The sequence below is a fragment of the Mus musculus genome, chromosome 18 (assembly GCF_000001635.26).
Source record: "Mus musculus strain C57BL/6J chromosome 18, GRCm38.p6 C57BL/6J".
In the NCBI taxonomy this organism is placed as follows: Eukaryota; Metazoa; Chordata; class Mammalia; order Rodentia; family Muridae; genus Mus; species Mus musculus.
In genome coordinates, this window is record NC_000084.6 from 37,864,040 (window position 1) to 37,878,241 (window position 14,202).

A 14,202-nucleotide genomic window follows, 5' to 3' on the forward strand; every position below is an offset into this window, starting at 1 on the left:
TTGAGTGCGAGATGAGCCTTTTCAAAGCCAAAAGATCATGAGTGAGTCCCAGGTATCAGCTACTGAGCTATTCACACTGTTGAATTTTGGTTTTGCTTCGATATGACTATAACTGACCCCTCATTCATACCCTTTAAAATAAGCATATAAATTTCTTTATTTTATAGGAACCCATAGTTGAAAAAAAAACTTTGGACTTCTAAAGATAACTTAGATTTTTAAATAGCTACAATTTTTATACAACTGTGGGACTTTTAAAAGTTGGACTGTGCACTATGTATTAATGTGCCATCTTGGGAATAAACAAGAAAGGAAAGGTTATAGTTGAATAGTGATGTGTTTGTGCATCAAATTGAGAAGGGGTTGTTAGTAATCCTTCTAGGCTAAGCCCAACAAGTTACCTGGCAACAGCCAGGTATGCCTGACTCACTATAAAAGGGGCTGTTTCTAAATGAGTTATGGCAATAATTTTTTATTAAAAAAAAAAAAAAAGAGGGCCAAGGATATGTTTGTAGAAGTGAGGTATGAGGTGGTGGTGGGGTTCCACTGCAGGCCCATGCTGAGGCATCCCTTCCCCCTGAGGTAACAGCTATACAATGGATACAGTATGGAATACAGTTTATTTAGGGAATGGGTTGAAAGGGGAGTAGAGAAGTGGGGAGGGAGAGAAAAGAAAAGAGAGAGAAGAGAGGAGAGGCTGGCCAGGAGAAGGGGAAGGAAGAGAAGGGGCAGAGAGTAAAAGAGTAAGAGGATAAGAGAGTGAGGAGGGGTTCACATGGAATTCCAGCCATACTGGATCGCATGCTAGGCCTATCCACCCAAATACTGGCGAATTGGCAAGCTCCCCACACTGGTCGGTGTAAATGTCCCTTGGTCCAAAGGGAGAGCTGTTGAGCTCCTAGCCACCCTGTGGTGTCCTTGAGGATGGAGGTATTCACAGTCATGACTGGCTGTCTCACTGACTCTTTGTTCAAGGACCTCTACCTTGGGTGAGCTCTTTCTCTCTCCTCCCTCTCTAGGCTTCTCTGCTGAAAAAAAAATCCTAGGCCGGCCCTAGGTAAACTGTTCTCCTGCTGTTGCTCAGGGTACTGGCATTTTAATTAATACATGACATTTAGATTACAATTTATTTTTCCCAGATTTCCAACTACACTGGCAGCTAAGCTTGACAGCTAGAAAACAGACCTCTAGCTCCTTACCCCAAGGTAATCCACAATCTTATTAGCTCAATAGTCAATTTGTTAACTAGCTAAGACTGCCAGATCTCTTATCAAAGTCAGACAGGTTTGCCTTGCACATAGGCTTCCTGATAAAGGACACACAAGTTCAGATGTAAGCTTTCACGGATGTAACCTTCTGTTACTTCCTTATCTAAACTCAGTTTCCAGGGACTAAATGCTTCAGATTTCTTTTCCTTGCCACACCACTGTCCTAACAATAACCAACAGAGTTCTTAAAAACTAGCCTAACCCTAATAAAACATTCCACTATATGATCCACTTTTATAATTACAAGTTCAGTTTTCTTTAGCTGTCTTTTAACTATAGACTTAAAGTGTTGCTCCTGTAAATCTAAACTATCAGCTATCACACTCAAATATCAGTTTCCTTTGGTTGTCTTTTAACTATGAACTTAAGGTATTTCTCATGCTAAATCTATATGATCAACTATCATATTCACAAGGTCAAGGTTTTGCGTTTCCTTTGTCTTTCAAATGTAAACTTAAAAATGTTTCTCATTATGCTCTTCAGTCTCTGAGACAAAAGAAAACAGTCCGTCTTGTTCCTTCCACGCCACTTTGTCTTCCTAAGCTCACCTTAAAAAATGTTCACGTTGTTAACAAATTTATCTCTTTTGTAAACTTATAAGCTGCAGGAAACCCTCTCAGATCTACCTCTCTCATGGACCAAATAGACTCCATCCAGGTAAGTACACCTGTCAATTAACAGCCTAAGTTCCCACTTGCTATCTATTCCAGAGGGTGGGATTTCTCTCCTGGGCCCCGGGATCGGGACTCCCCTCACCTCCCTGCCCCCAACCATCAAGACCTAAGGGTTTCAAATATACACCTAAGAAAAAACTTTTCTCCCAAATGTACTTAACTTTATTCTCTACCTCTAGTGAGTGTGTGTGTGTGTGTGTGTGTGTGTGTGTGTGTGTGTGTGTGTGTGTTTCAGTATCCTGACAAGTCCAGGCATTTACTCAAATCTACATCCAGGACAGCTCCAGAGAAGCAAGCCACAGATGCTCCAACCTACTTTCACAGACACAGACGCTTCTACTGGATCTGTGCCACAGACCCTGGACAGCAAGAAAGCAGCTAACTCTCCTAAGACTGGACCAATTCCCTATCCCCACTTTCTTAGGTTTCCCATAGACACATCGTTCCAAAGTTATCAGGAAGTAGCTAGCTAACGATCATGATGACCTTATTCTTGCTTCACCATCACCTCTTTCTACTTTTTCCTTTTTTTAAATTAAACAAAAATGGAGGAATGTTAGCATTCCTTCTAGGCTTTGCGTCACAATTACCTGGCAACAGAGAGGTATACCTGACTCACTAAAAAGGGCTGTTTGGTCCCTCCTTGATCTTTCACTCTCTGCCCCTTCTCTCCCTCTCCTCATCCCCTCCCCACTCCACATGTTCCTGGCCTACCTCTCCTCTTCCTCCTCCTCTCCCCTCCTGTCCTCTCTTCTCTCTCAACCTTACTCTGTCTCTACTCCCTCCTCAACTCCCCTTCCCATGCTCTAAGTAAACTCTATTCCATACTATATCCGTCATCTGGCTGGTACCTCAGAGGGAAGGGATGCCTCAGCATGGGTAGGCAGAGGCACTCCCCAACCCCTGCACGATATCTACAAACATATCTTTGCTCCTCTTTTCTTTTCTTTTCTTTTCTTTTCTTTTTTTTCTTTTCTTTTCCTTATAAAACACAACAGGGGTCAATTGTGCTGGTTAATTTCTGTCAACTTGACACAAATCTAGAGTTATTTTGGAAAAAGGGACCTTAATTGAGAGATTAGCTCCATGACAGTGTCTGCAGGTAAGTCTGTGGGAGCATTTTCATGATTGATGTGGGAGGGCCCAGCCCACAGTGGACAGTGACACCTGTGGGCTGTGGCCCTGGATGGTAGAGCAAGCTGAGTGAGCCATGGACAGCAGCCGTAAGCAACATCCTTCCACGTATGTTGTCTTTGCTTCAGCCCTTGCCTTGCCCTTCCTTCCTGATGGACTGAATCATGAAATGATGGAATGAACTCTTTCCTCCCCAAGTTGCTTTTGGTCATGGTATTTATCATAGTAACAGAAGGCAAGTAGGAAAAATTCCATCTCAAAAAATGGCAAAATTTATCATCTTTATTAGACAGAGTAGAGTAAATGTGCATGTTGTCTCAGCTATCCACTAAAGGGTAGCAAAAAGTTAAAGAGAAATAAAAATAATTAAAATTGAAAATAATCCATAAGAAGTCAAGAATGAAAAAAAGGACATGAAACAGGAAGGTCAGAAAATAAACAGTGATATGGAACAGACCAACTCCCAAAGATGAAAACTTATCAAACATACAAAGTGCGCACCTCTTAAAACAGACACATGCTAACAACAAGAACATACCAAGGGTAATAAAACAGCTGTAGAAGATATGCAAATTACAAGAAACAGGAGGCAAAAGGAAAGCTGCTGCAGCTACACTACAGACAGAAAGGGCTCTCTAACTGCTGTGAACAGACTCAGTCTATAGTGATACAGGACACAGTCACAAGGAAGACAGTATAATTCTAAATCAAATGTATTAAACAATTTATTTAAAATATAAAAAAGAACTGCTTACTGCTCTAAGAGGCAGTGGGACCTCAGAGAATGGAGTATAAAAATGAGACTAAAGTCTCATGCAATGGCCCACTTTATTCCGAGCATCAGGCAATTTATACTCTGAGGGTTAGGAAGAATCACGTAAGTAAGTTCCAGCAGGACAATCAGATGATTTAAAGATAGTGGAAGAATTAGCATCCTTTCAATAGTAACTACCAAAACAAGCAAACATTTGAAAATGTGGGCATGCCTGCAATCTGAGCACTCCAATGAGTAAGGAAAAAAGATTGTGAGACCAAGGCTAGACTAGGCTTTAAAACAAACAGTCTTAGTTAGGGTTACTGTGATGAGACGCTAGGACCAAAAGCAGACTGGAGAGAAAAAGGCTTATTTCACTCACATTTCCATATTAACAGTTCATTATCAAAAGCAGTGAGGACAGGGACTCAAGCAAGGTAGGAACCTGGAGGCAGGAGCTGATGCAGAGGCCAGAGGGTTGCTTCTCACTGGCTTGCTCCCCATGGGTTGCTTAGCATTCTTTCTTATAGAAGTCAGGACCACAGCCCAGGGGTGGCCCTTCCCACAATAGGCTGGGCCCTAACTGATCACTAATTAAGAAAATGCCTTATAGCCAGGTATTATGGTGGCATTTTCTCAGTTGAGGCTCCCTCCTCTTAGAGACCATAGATTGTATCAATCAGGTTGACATAAAACTAGCCAATATACAAATAAACCAAAAAACAGCAAAATAGGAACATATTTAATAAACCTGATCCAAGTGATATAATACATCAAAAATAACAAAATACATATTCTGTGTATATAGCATATAGCACAAAATTTGCCATGTGGTAGGTGAATATCAAGCCTGAACAAATTTCAAAGGATAGCAATCATAGCAATCATTCCAAGTATGTTGCCTGACCACAGAATTCAGTTAAACTAGAAATTTCTGAATTATTTGAACATTGAACAAAAATCAAGTAACTCTAGAGCCAGGTAGGATATCAAATCAGACACCAGAAAGTATTTTAAATAGGATGAAATCAACACTTGACAAAGAACAACGGAATACACGGAAAACAAAAACACAATGTTGGATTTATGCCCAGATATTTTAAATAAGTATGTTAGATATAAACGTATAACATATAATAATTACTGTGTTGTAATTACGACAATGGTATTGCTGGGCAGTGGTCGCATACACCTTTAATCCCAACAGTCAGGAGGCAGAGGCAGGGAGATCTGAGTTTGAGGCTAGCCTGGTCTATAAAGTGAATTCCTGGATAGCCAGGGATATATAGACACCCTATCTTGAAATCCATGAACCCCCCCCCAAAAAAAAACCCCACTCAAATCAACTGTATCTATATCCCACATCTTTTGCTATGTGCATGGGGACCCTGTCAAACTACCAGAAGACCAGCATCAGATATGGTCATCAATGGATCAAAACCCTCCCAGAACTACAACAGTCTTGGTTCCTCCCATAAGACTATAAGATTTTGATTCATATTCTGTTGAGGCGTTAGTGTCAAATGTCTGACACACAATACATATTCAATGAATAAAGATCAGGATTGTCAGCTGGACTTGTTTATATGAAAAAAAACAAAAACAAAACAACCTACTTAGGGCCAGTGAGATGGCTCAATAGATAAAGTACTTTTCATGTGTTGTGAGGACCCGAGTTAGGTCCTAGAACCCATGTAAGCCAGACGTGGTATCAAGAGTCTGTAATCTCAGTTCTCTACAGCAAGCTGGGAGATGGGGACAGGAGAATCCTTGAAGTTTGCAGGCCAGCCAGACTGGCATAAACAGTGTTGAACAGAAGAGACCCTGGCTCAAACAAGGTAGAAGGTAAGGGTCAGCACCCAAGGCTGCCCCCCCCCCTTTAGCTGCTACATACATATGCTACGGCATTCAAACACATGTGTGCACACTCTCTCCCTTTCTCAATTTAAAAAGAAAATCATCCAGGTTAAATACACAGAAAGGCTAAAGTCAAAGGACTAAGAAAGTATGAGGTTTATAGCAAACAAATTCTAACTAAAAGGAAGTTCCTGAAGTTGCATTAACATTAAACAACTATTAAAAAAATCAGAGTAGAAGAGATTTGAATTCTTTAGTGATATAGTAAGACTTTGGGTTTGTATGCACCTAGCAATGTATCTTTAATCACAATCATAAACACCAAATGCATATAACCACAATCTAACAAGAAGGACACATCAGACAAGTCCACTCTGTTATGCCAAGGTAATATAAATGAAGGCTGAGTCCATTTTTGACTGTGGACTCCTATAAAACTCTACCTCTCTCTTTCCATTCCATGTTGTACATAATAGAAAAGGTGACAACCAACATTTTCTCCCTCCTTTGACACAAAAAAAAGAAGCAAAACTATGCTAAGGTTTGTCTATGTACAAAAACTTCCATCCTGGCTGTACCTCTAATTGCAGTAAAAGCCCAGGACTGCCCCTTCTCCTTGCTTTGTGCTCAAGACATACTCACCCCCCACCCTCTGCTGGCCTCCTTACAGGAGGAACATGCACACACAGCAAAATTATAATGCTTATGACACTGTAAGGCATAAAGAAAGCTACCAATTCTTAAAGATCAAAATCACAAAAGTACCAACCACCATACCATTAGCAAGACAACCTCAGATCTAATCCCTGGAAGCTATGAATAAAAAGCCTATGTAGCAAAGGGGACTGAGTGGGCATGAATAATAAAGATTTGAGAGTATATTTTGCACTACCTAGGTAGTTTAATATATCAAAAGGGTAAGAGGAAGCCAGAAGGACAAGAGTTGGAGAAGCAGAGGTCTCTGAGATGTGAAGAGTCTTTGCTGTGTCTTTCAAAAGGGAAGAAGGAATGGAGAACCAGCCTGTCTCCATCTTATACTTAAAAGCTACCTTATAAGTAAAGACTAGCCTCATTCCTCTTTATGATTAAAGCTGTTTCTCAAGGACTATGCTATGCCCCACCTGTAACCTTAACTATAAATGATTCTAGTCTGCCTATTTCAGGAACAGTAAAAAGTTGTTTGTAACTCCATGTTTGGTTCTAAAGGTTATCTGACCACCTATGAAGACCTTGTTTCGACTACCTATTGTCATGACTACCTAGTTATACCCACCTTGAAACCATGTCATTGTTTAGGAGGTCATTTGGACTGACTTGCTATGCTGATGCTCTGCTCCTGCGACCCCACCTATTTTGCCCATCAAATTTCCCCATTTGGAACCCTCTCCTCCTGAACTATAAAAACCTTATCTTCTGCACATCTAACACCGACTTCCTGAACCCCACCTTAGGGGGAGGCACCCCATGTAAATGATTAAAAAGGCCTGCTTTATTTAATTTGGCCATGATGATTTGGGTTGGTGGTCCTCTCACATCATTGGGATTAACATTAGCCCTCAGAGAACAGAGATGCTGGAAAAGCCAAGGAAATGTTGTTCTCTACAGACAGAACACAGCCCTGCCAACACCTCCACTGTGGAACTTATAGCCTCTAGAACTAAAAGATAATTTTGGGAGGGGGGGGACTTTTTTTTTTTTTTTTGAGATAGGGTTTCTCTGTATAGCTCTGGCTGTCCTGGAACTCACTTTGTAGACCAGAAATCCGCCTGCCCCTGCCTCCTGAGTGCTGGGATTAAAGGCATGCGCCACCACCCCTGGCTAAAGAGGTACCTTTCAACTGAATTAAAGCAGTTAATGGAGGGGGGACTTTTAAAATATATAAAAAATTATATTGCTTAAGTCACTAAATCTGTAGTCAATTTTTTTCCTAACCATCAACAGGAAACAAAAATATTCTCTGTGTGGAAATTAAGTACTCATATATAACCTATTGAAAAGAAACAGCACTGGAAATCAGAAACCTTGCAGGACCAAATGATGCAGAACTGCTTCCTGCTATCAGCTGAATTTGTTCTCTTAGAATCAGCATACCGAAACTCTAAACCCCAATCCTCAGCACGTGACTGCATTTGTGAATTTCAACTGGACATTCAGACGACCTCTAACCCAACCTGCCTGTCCACATACCTCCCTCCCCAAAATCTGGACACACAGAGACATCCCAGAAATGTGCACACGGAAGAAGAAAAAAAATCAAATGAGAACATGGTAAGAAGGTGGACATCTGAAAACCAAGGAGAAAAGCCTCAGTTAAATTTGAGAAATTAACTTCTGCTTGTTTAAGCCAACTGATGCCTGCTTCCTGGCTTCTGCAGCCCTGGCAAACTAAAACATTTTCTACTAATGGATGCGCCTAGAAAAGAATTGAAACAGAAATTTACAGTCTCAAGTGTACATAGGGAGAAGAGACCTTAAGGCTAAGGGATGAAGCCCCCGGGGCTGGAGAGGAGGCTCGGCAGCTGCAGCATTAACTGCCTGCTCTCACAGAGGACCAGGGCTAGGGCAGCCACCTGAAATTCAGCTCCAGGGGACTCAGCCCCTCTGGCCCCCTAGGGCACCGGTACTTTTGTGCTCATATGCTCATCCACATTCACATAAACCAAAAATCTTAAAAAAGAAATCAGAATGAAAACCGTAAACTAAAAAATTAAAAACTAAAGAAGACATTTAAATGTATGAATTTTAACTGAAGAGATTAACCAAGTCAAAAATTACTTTTTTTTTTTTTCAAATAAAGACCAATAAATCCAACAATCTCTGGTGAAAATGATCGGTATTTAACAGTGAAGGTCACGTGTAAATTAGGTACACATCACCAACATCTAAGCTCAGTGGCAAAGCTTTTATCTAGCTTTTGTGAGGGTTTAGTTCCCCAGAACTGAAAATTCAGGATTGAACTAAGTATGCCTCAAGTATTAAGATAAAACCGATTTAAAATATATACAAAAACTTCGATCAAACATAACTTTCTAAAGAAGTATAACTCATTACTGAGAAAAATTAGAATTGAGCTATAACCATGAAATAAAGCTTAAACTGTGTTTTAGTTGGGGTTAAGTGGTTGATAACCCCACGCTCTTTATATAAACATGTTTAGATAAAGACACGATAACAAAACAACACAAACACAAACCAAAGAACCTACAACACACATAACTGGCAACAGATTAATTTTTAGAGTATATAAAAAATCCTTCTATTTGCAATCATCACTACTATACAATCCTATGCATACCAGTAATTGCTAGCCACACAGAAGGGACAATCAGATACTATGCGCCTTCTGAACAGAAGGACTGACAGAACCCAGTTAACAAGGTATCTTGGCAAAACCCAGCCAAAAAGACAGCCTGAATTTGATTAACTCTTCAGCTCCAGCTAACAATTTATAGCGGATGCAGGGAACAAAAGCACACATCACGGAAAACAAGCAGGAAATCCAGAGGAAAGGACTCCGCAAACCAAGGAAAGAACTTTCTGGCAGATGAATGCTGAGAAGAAAGCCTGCAGAGTAAAGGGGACAACTGAAAACCACAGGCCAACAAGAATGAAATCCTGTCATCTTCTGGAAAGCAGACGGAACTGGAGGGCATACTGAGCGAAATAAGCCAGACACAAAAGTTGAGTATTTAAGTGATAACTTAAAAAAACAAAAATAATACATGCTAACAAAGGGGAAAACAGGCAAATTAGAGTGTTCATAAATGTAATCTTAATCAAGACACTGTTTTCCCTGGGAAGGTTTATCATAGTTCTAAGGGCCTCCAGAAAGTAACTGGCCTGTAGTTTATAATGGTCCTCACTGTATGGCAGTTCTTAAGTGACCTGTCTTCTGACTGACAGGAAAGCTATCCCAAGCAAACAGCTAGAGGGAAAACGACTGCTGTGGGTGTGGCAATACAGAGACTGTCACACAAGTTAGACTCGAGAACATTCATTGCTTAAACAGTTCTCCACTTCTTGACAACTGTGAAATTTTGGAAAGATGATCTAGCAATGCTTATGTATGTGTTAACTAAAAATAATAGAACCTTTTTGAGCTTATTTATTTGTGATGAGATTAAAATTATACATATATATATACATGTATGACATATTTACACATATAATTACATACATGCAATTATATATAACTTGAATTATGTGTAGTAATGGACATACATAGGAATTTGGAGACAATCATTTAAATATAAGCTATCACGCTTGTTACAAAGAATGAAGTCATTTGAAGCAAAAGTAAGAAGAATATAATTTAGTTCTGTTCTCTGTAGTCTTTTTGGATGCAAAATAATCTGAAATATGATAAACAGTGATTTCCATGAAAGCGAGAATTATTTATTAAACAAATGAACTCTACTCAAAACAGGTATTTTTAGACTTCAAATATATATATTTGGCAATTGTCTCATTTGTAAGTGTAATGATTTAATATACTTGAAGTGTCCAGTGGAATTGTGGGATGTGTATGTGTGTGTGTGTGGTTTTTGTGGTTTTCTTATATTTAAGTAGCTAGAAATTAAGCATGAAAAGAATCAAAGGGTCATCTAAGGACGGAGAGGGAGGACTGGTAGTACCATGAGCAACCATGAGCCTCACTCATTAAAGATCAATGTATAACAGTCAACGGCTGGCAGTGAGACTTACAAAATTAAGGTGGAGAGTACAGGCGAAGGTTGTGACTGGGTTATCTACAGATAGAGAGAAACATGAGAATTATGGGGCAAATAATATAATCAAGCAGCTTGGTGCAGGCAGTATTGAATTGTAGTTAGCTAGCTGCTCTTTCAAAGTGGTGCTGAGCTAATTCAGAAGATAGTATATACTGTCGGAGTGAGCAAATAGGCAGAGACGCTGCAGAAGCGGGAGCCAAGTAATAGGAACTGTGATGCTACAAATGAGGAGAGTGGGCGCTGTGGGCTGGGGGTGACCAGCTGTCAATGGAAGGGACTTTCTGGGGCACTTAGGTCTTGGTAATGTTCTATTTCTTCATCTAGGAGCTGGTTACATAAATTTAGACTCCAGTCTTCAAAATTTACTGACTGGCTGGGTGTGATAGCATATGCCTTTAATCCCAGCAGTTCAAGGCCAGCTTGGTCTACAAAGCTAGTTCTCAAAAAACAAAACAAACAAAAAGTTATTGACCTATACAAATGATTGGGACATTTCAACCAAGACATACCCCCACCTCACCAAACATGCTACATATTCATCACAGGCAAAGACTACAAGGGAACACAGATAAAAACCAGTTTGCTTTGTAGACTGATATCACTATGTGAAATTCTAAACTGGTATCCTTCAGGATGCTGTGAGAAAGATATTATGTATCATTCACATGCTCACATCATTAGATAGCTAGTTCTGGTTTAGCTTTGACACTGACTTAAAAACGGCTTTAACGGGGCTGGTGAGATGGCTCAGCGGTTAAGAGCTCCGACTGCTTTTCCAAAGATCCTGAGTTCAAATCCCAGCAACCACATGGTGGCTCACAACCATCTGTAACGAAGTCTGATGCCCTTTTCTGGAGTGTCTGAACATAGCTACAGTGTACTTACATGTAAATAATAAATAAATAAATATTAAAAAAAAAAAGAGTATTCAGTCACAGAAGAACCCACAGGACACTCCCATATGCCTGTCACCTTCCAAACACTGCAACAAAATGGAGCATTAACTGAGTACACAAGTATTAGCATAAAGCCTTGCCAAGACTTGTGAATGGTGTCAGCTCAGCAAACAGGGAGGAGAATTTTCTTTGCAAAGACCAACACACAAAAAACCAGCACATGTGCACACATGCACACATACACACAGACACACATAGACTGCTATCACTCTGCTGACTCCTTGGTTTCATGTTTCTGCAGAATGAGACCTACAGCTTCCAAGCCAGGTAGAGGGTAAATCGTCCCCAAAGACCAGACTTTACAGATGCCCTGCCAGCTCTGCCAGTGAGCCGGAAACCACAACTTCTGTGCTGTGTGCTTCTCTAGAGCAAAGATTGGATTGTTGGCTATGGCTGCAGAAGATGAGAGTCACTTATTTCAAAAAGCCAGAAAGAACAATCCACGCAAGAGGTTTCATTTCATCTGTCTTTGAATTAGTCTGAGAAATCACTAAAGAGAACACAGGCGTGTGGAGTACAAATGCAGTCTAAAAGCTGTAACAAAAACTGTGCCAAACACATACAATCACAATGTCCACTGTAAAACAGCCCATCAAGTAGTGTTAACTCTTTAGGTTTTATCAAGCAGATAGGTACAAGTACCATCTGAGAGGGAAAGCTAAAGGATATGAAATCACCCAACCTGTAGACACAGTGATTAACAGTGGGTACATCCACAGTCCCAAAGCTTAAAAGGCCTGATTGAATTCATAAGAAAGATGTGGTTCATATCACTGTGGCTATGGTCTGTGTTGAAAGAAGTCTGTATTAAGGCTTTGGTGGTAAGAGGTTCAGATGAGACTTACTCTGCTGTATCCTGAATCCTCTCTAATAGATCCTTGGAATACTCTTCAGTTCAAAGGCTACGCTCGATGAAAGGGAAGTCTAGCTGTGTACATTCTCAATCCCAACCTAAGACAGCCTCTGTCTTTCCTTTAAAAGACTGTAAATAAATTATAAGATAAAAATTAAAAGGCAGTACAAGACATTCTTGCATGAAAATATTCTTATGAAATCTAGTGCCATATATATTGAATATTGAGTATTTTAAAAGGCACCAAAAGCTGAAAAGAAACCTACATCTACTAACCAACTACAGTTTGTAGGCTTTGTTTTTGTTTGTCTCTGATTCAAATAAATAGATAAACTACTATAATTGAAAATATTAAATGCCACAATTGATAATAATTTACATATTATATTTGAGGTGCATATTTCTCTGACACACATTTTGACCTACTACAGCTTAAATAACAAGCTCAGCTCATGTTTACTAGTAATGAGTGTCCCAGAGGAGGTTGATCCAGGTATATAAAATAAGGTTGACTTAAACCGGGTGATAAATACACAGGTATGTGTGTGCTTGTTTGGTTTTTTCTTTTTTAAGATTTTAGTTACTTTTAACTATGTGTGTGAGTCTGAACATGTGAATGCTGGTACCTGTAGAGGCCAGACTGGAATTACAGGCAGTTGTGAGCCACCTGAAATGGGTGCTGGGAATAAATTTGGGTACTCTGCAAGAACAGTAAGTGCTGAGACATCTCCAACCCACATTTTTTATTTCTAAAAATGATCAAGAATGTTTTACATGGTTCTCTTAGACATATATGCACATTTAAGAGCATGTTTTAAATAAAAAAATGTTTCCTGGATTTATGAGGATAACTGATTTCTTTCTAGGTAACTATAAAAAAAAAATGTGAACGCAGACCTCAGAGTCTAGATGAAGAAGGATCAGCTGCTGCCTGCTGTCACAGCATTCAGCTATTGCTAGCTAGCATCCACTTCGCTCTTAGCTCAGCTGGCAGGGACTTGCAAGCATCGATTGCTCAGAATGCAGGCAGCAGCCTGCAGCAAGGTGTGTCCCTGGTGAGCCACTGCTGAGTAAACGGGTCTGCCTATAGCTGTGCTTCAGCCTGTCTTTCTCCCTCTTCCAATCAGACTCCTCCTTGCCTAATCTTTTTTATTTTCCTGCGTCATCAACACAAAATGGAGTTAGCTGGGGGCAAAAACAATCAGTCTAAAATGGCTGAATGCAGTAGGGAGTGCCAGGCAGTGACAAGAAGAGAAAGGGCACCCCCTGGTGTCTAACACAGGGACTCCGGGTTTTTTCCTTTCTGTATTATTTTGCATTAAAGCAAGTCATTTCTGTTATAATCCTGGGTATCTATGTTGAATTCAAAGGTCAAGGAGCAGAAATTGAGGTACAAAGGGGGCAAATATTTTATTTTTTTCAGTCTCTAAAGACAGAATCAAGGTACAGAGTGAGCAGACCTGAGTCCCAGCTACTGCTGTTGTGGTTAGAAACGGTTTCTAAGAGCTTACAGGAAGAAAGGAAATCCTTGTATAGCACCATCCCCTGACTTCACAATGACCTAATGGCCCCCAGAGTCCCAGAGCTAGAGCCATCACTTCCCCAGGAAGTCCTGTTCCTGGCTTCTCTCAATGAAGACTACAAACAGGAAATGGAGGAGTGGGAGTTGCCTGACATCTGGGAAACTAGGTTCTTAAGACTCACAGTGAGTAAGGGGGTCAGAATAAGCAACTTTGGGAAAGTACCTGAGGAAGAGACTGGCGGGAAAACCAGTTACATCCACACAGCAGGAAGGTGCAGGCTGTTTAAAAGCCACTCCACCCAACACTCCCCCTCACCAGGCTACTCAGGATGAAACACTACCTTCTGTATGCCCAAACAAGGCATACGCTTCTATTCCGCGGGGAACACCCTCCCTTGAGTAAGTCAGATAACAAACAAAAGAAAAGTGTCTCTCCATCATATGCCATCTAGCC

General features: G+C 40.4%; 1 protein-coding gene across 4 annotated transcripts in view; it reads right to left on the bottom strand.

Annotated features, from left to right (window-relative positions):
* The window catches only part of Diaph1 (diaphanous related formin 1), a 92,022-nt gene that overhangs the window by 20,439 nt on the left and 57,381 nt on the right, over positions 1-14,202 (bottom strand). The window contains exon 19 of one of the 4 annotated variants that reach the window (XM_030250316.1): positions 91-12,355. The exons of the other annotated variants lie outside the window; for them this stretch is intronic. Coding sequence (XP_030106176.1) covers positions 12,348-12,355 — 8 coding nt within the window. The 3' untranslated portion in view covers positions 91-12,347. Of the gene's footprint in view, positions 1-90; positions 12,356-14,202 lie in introns of those variants that run through there. 4 annotated transcript variants of the gene reach the window in all.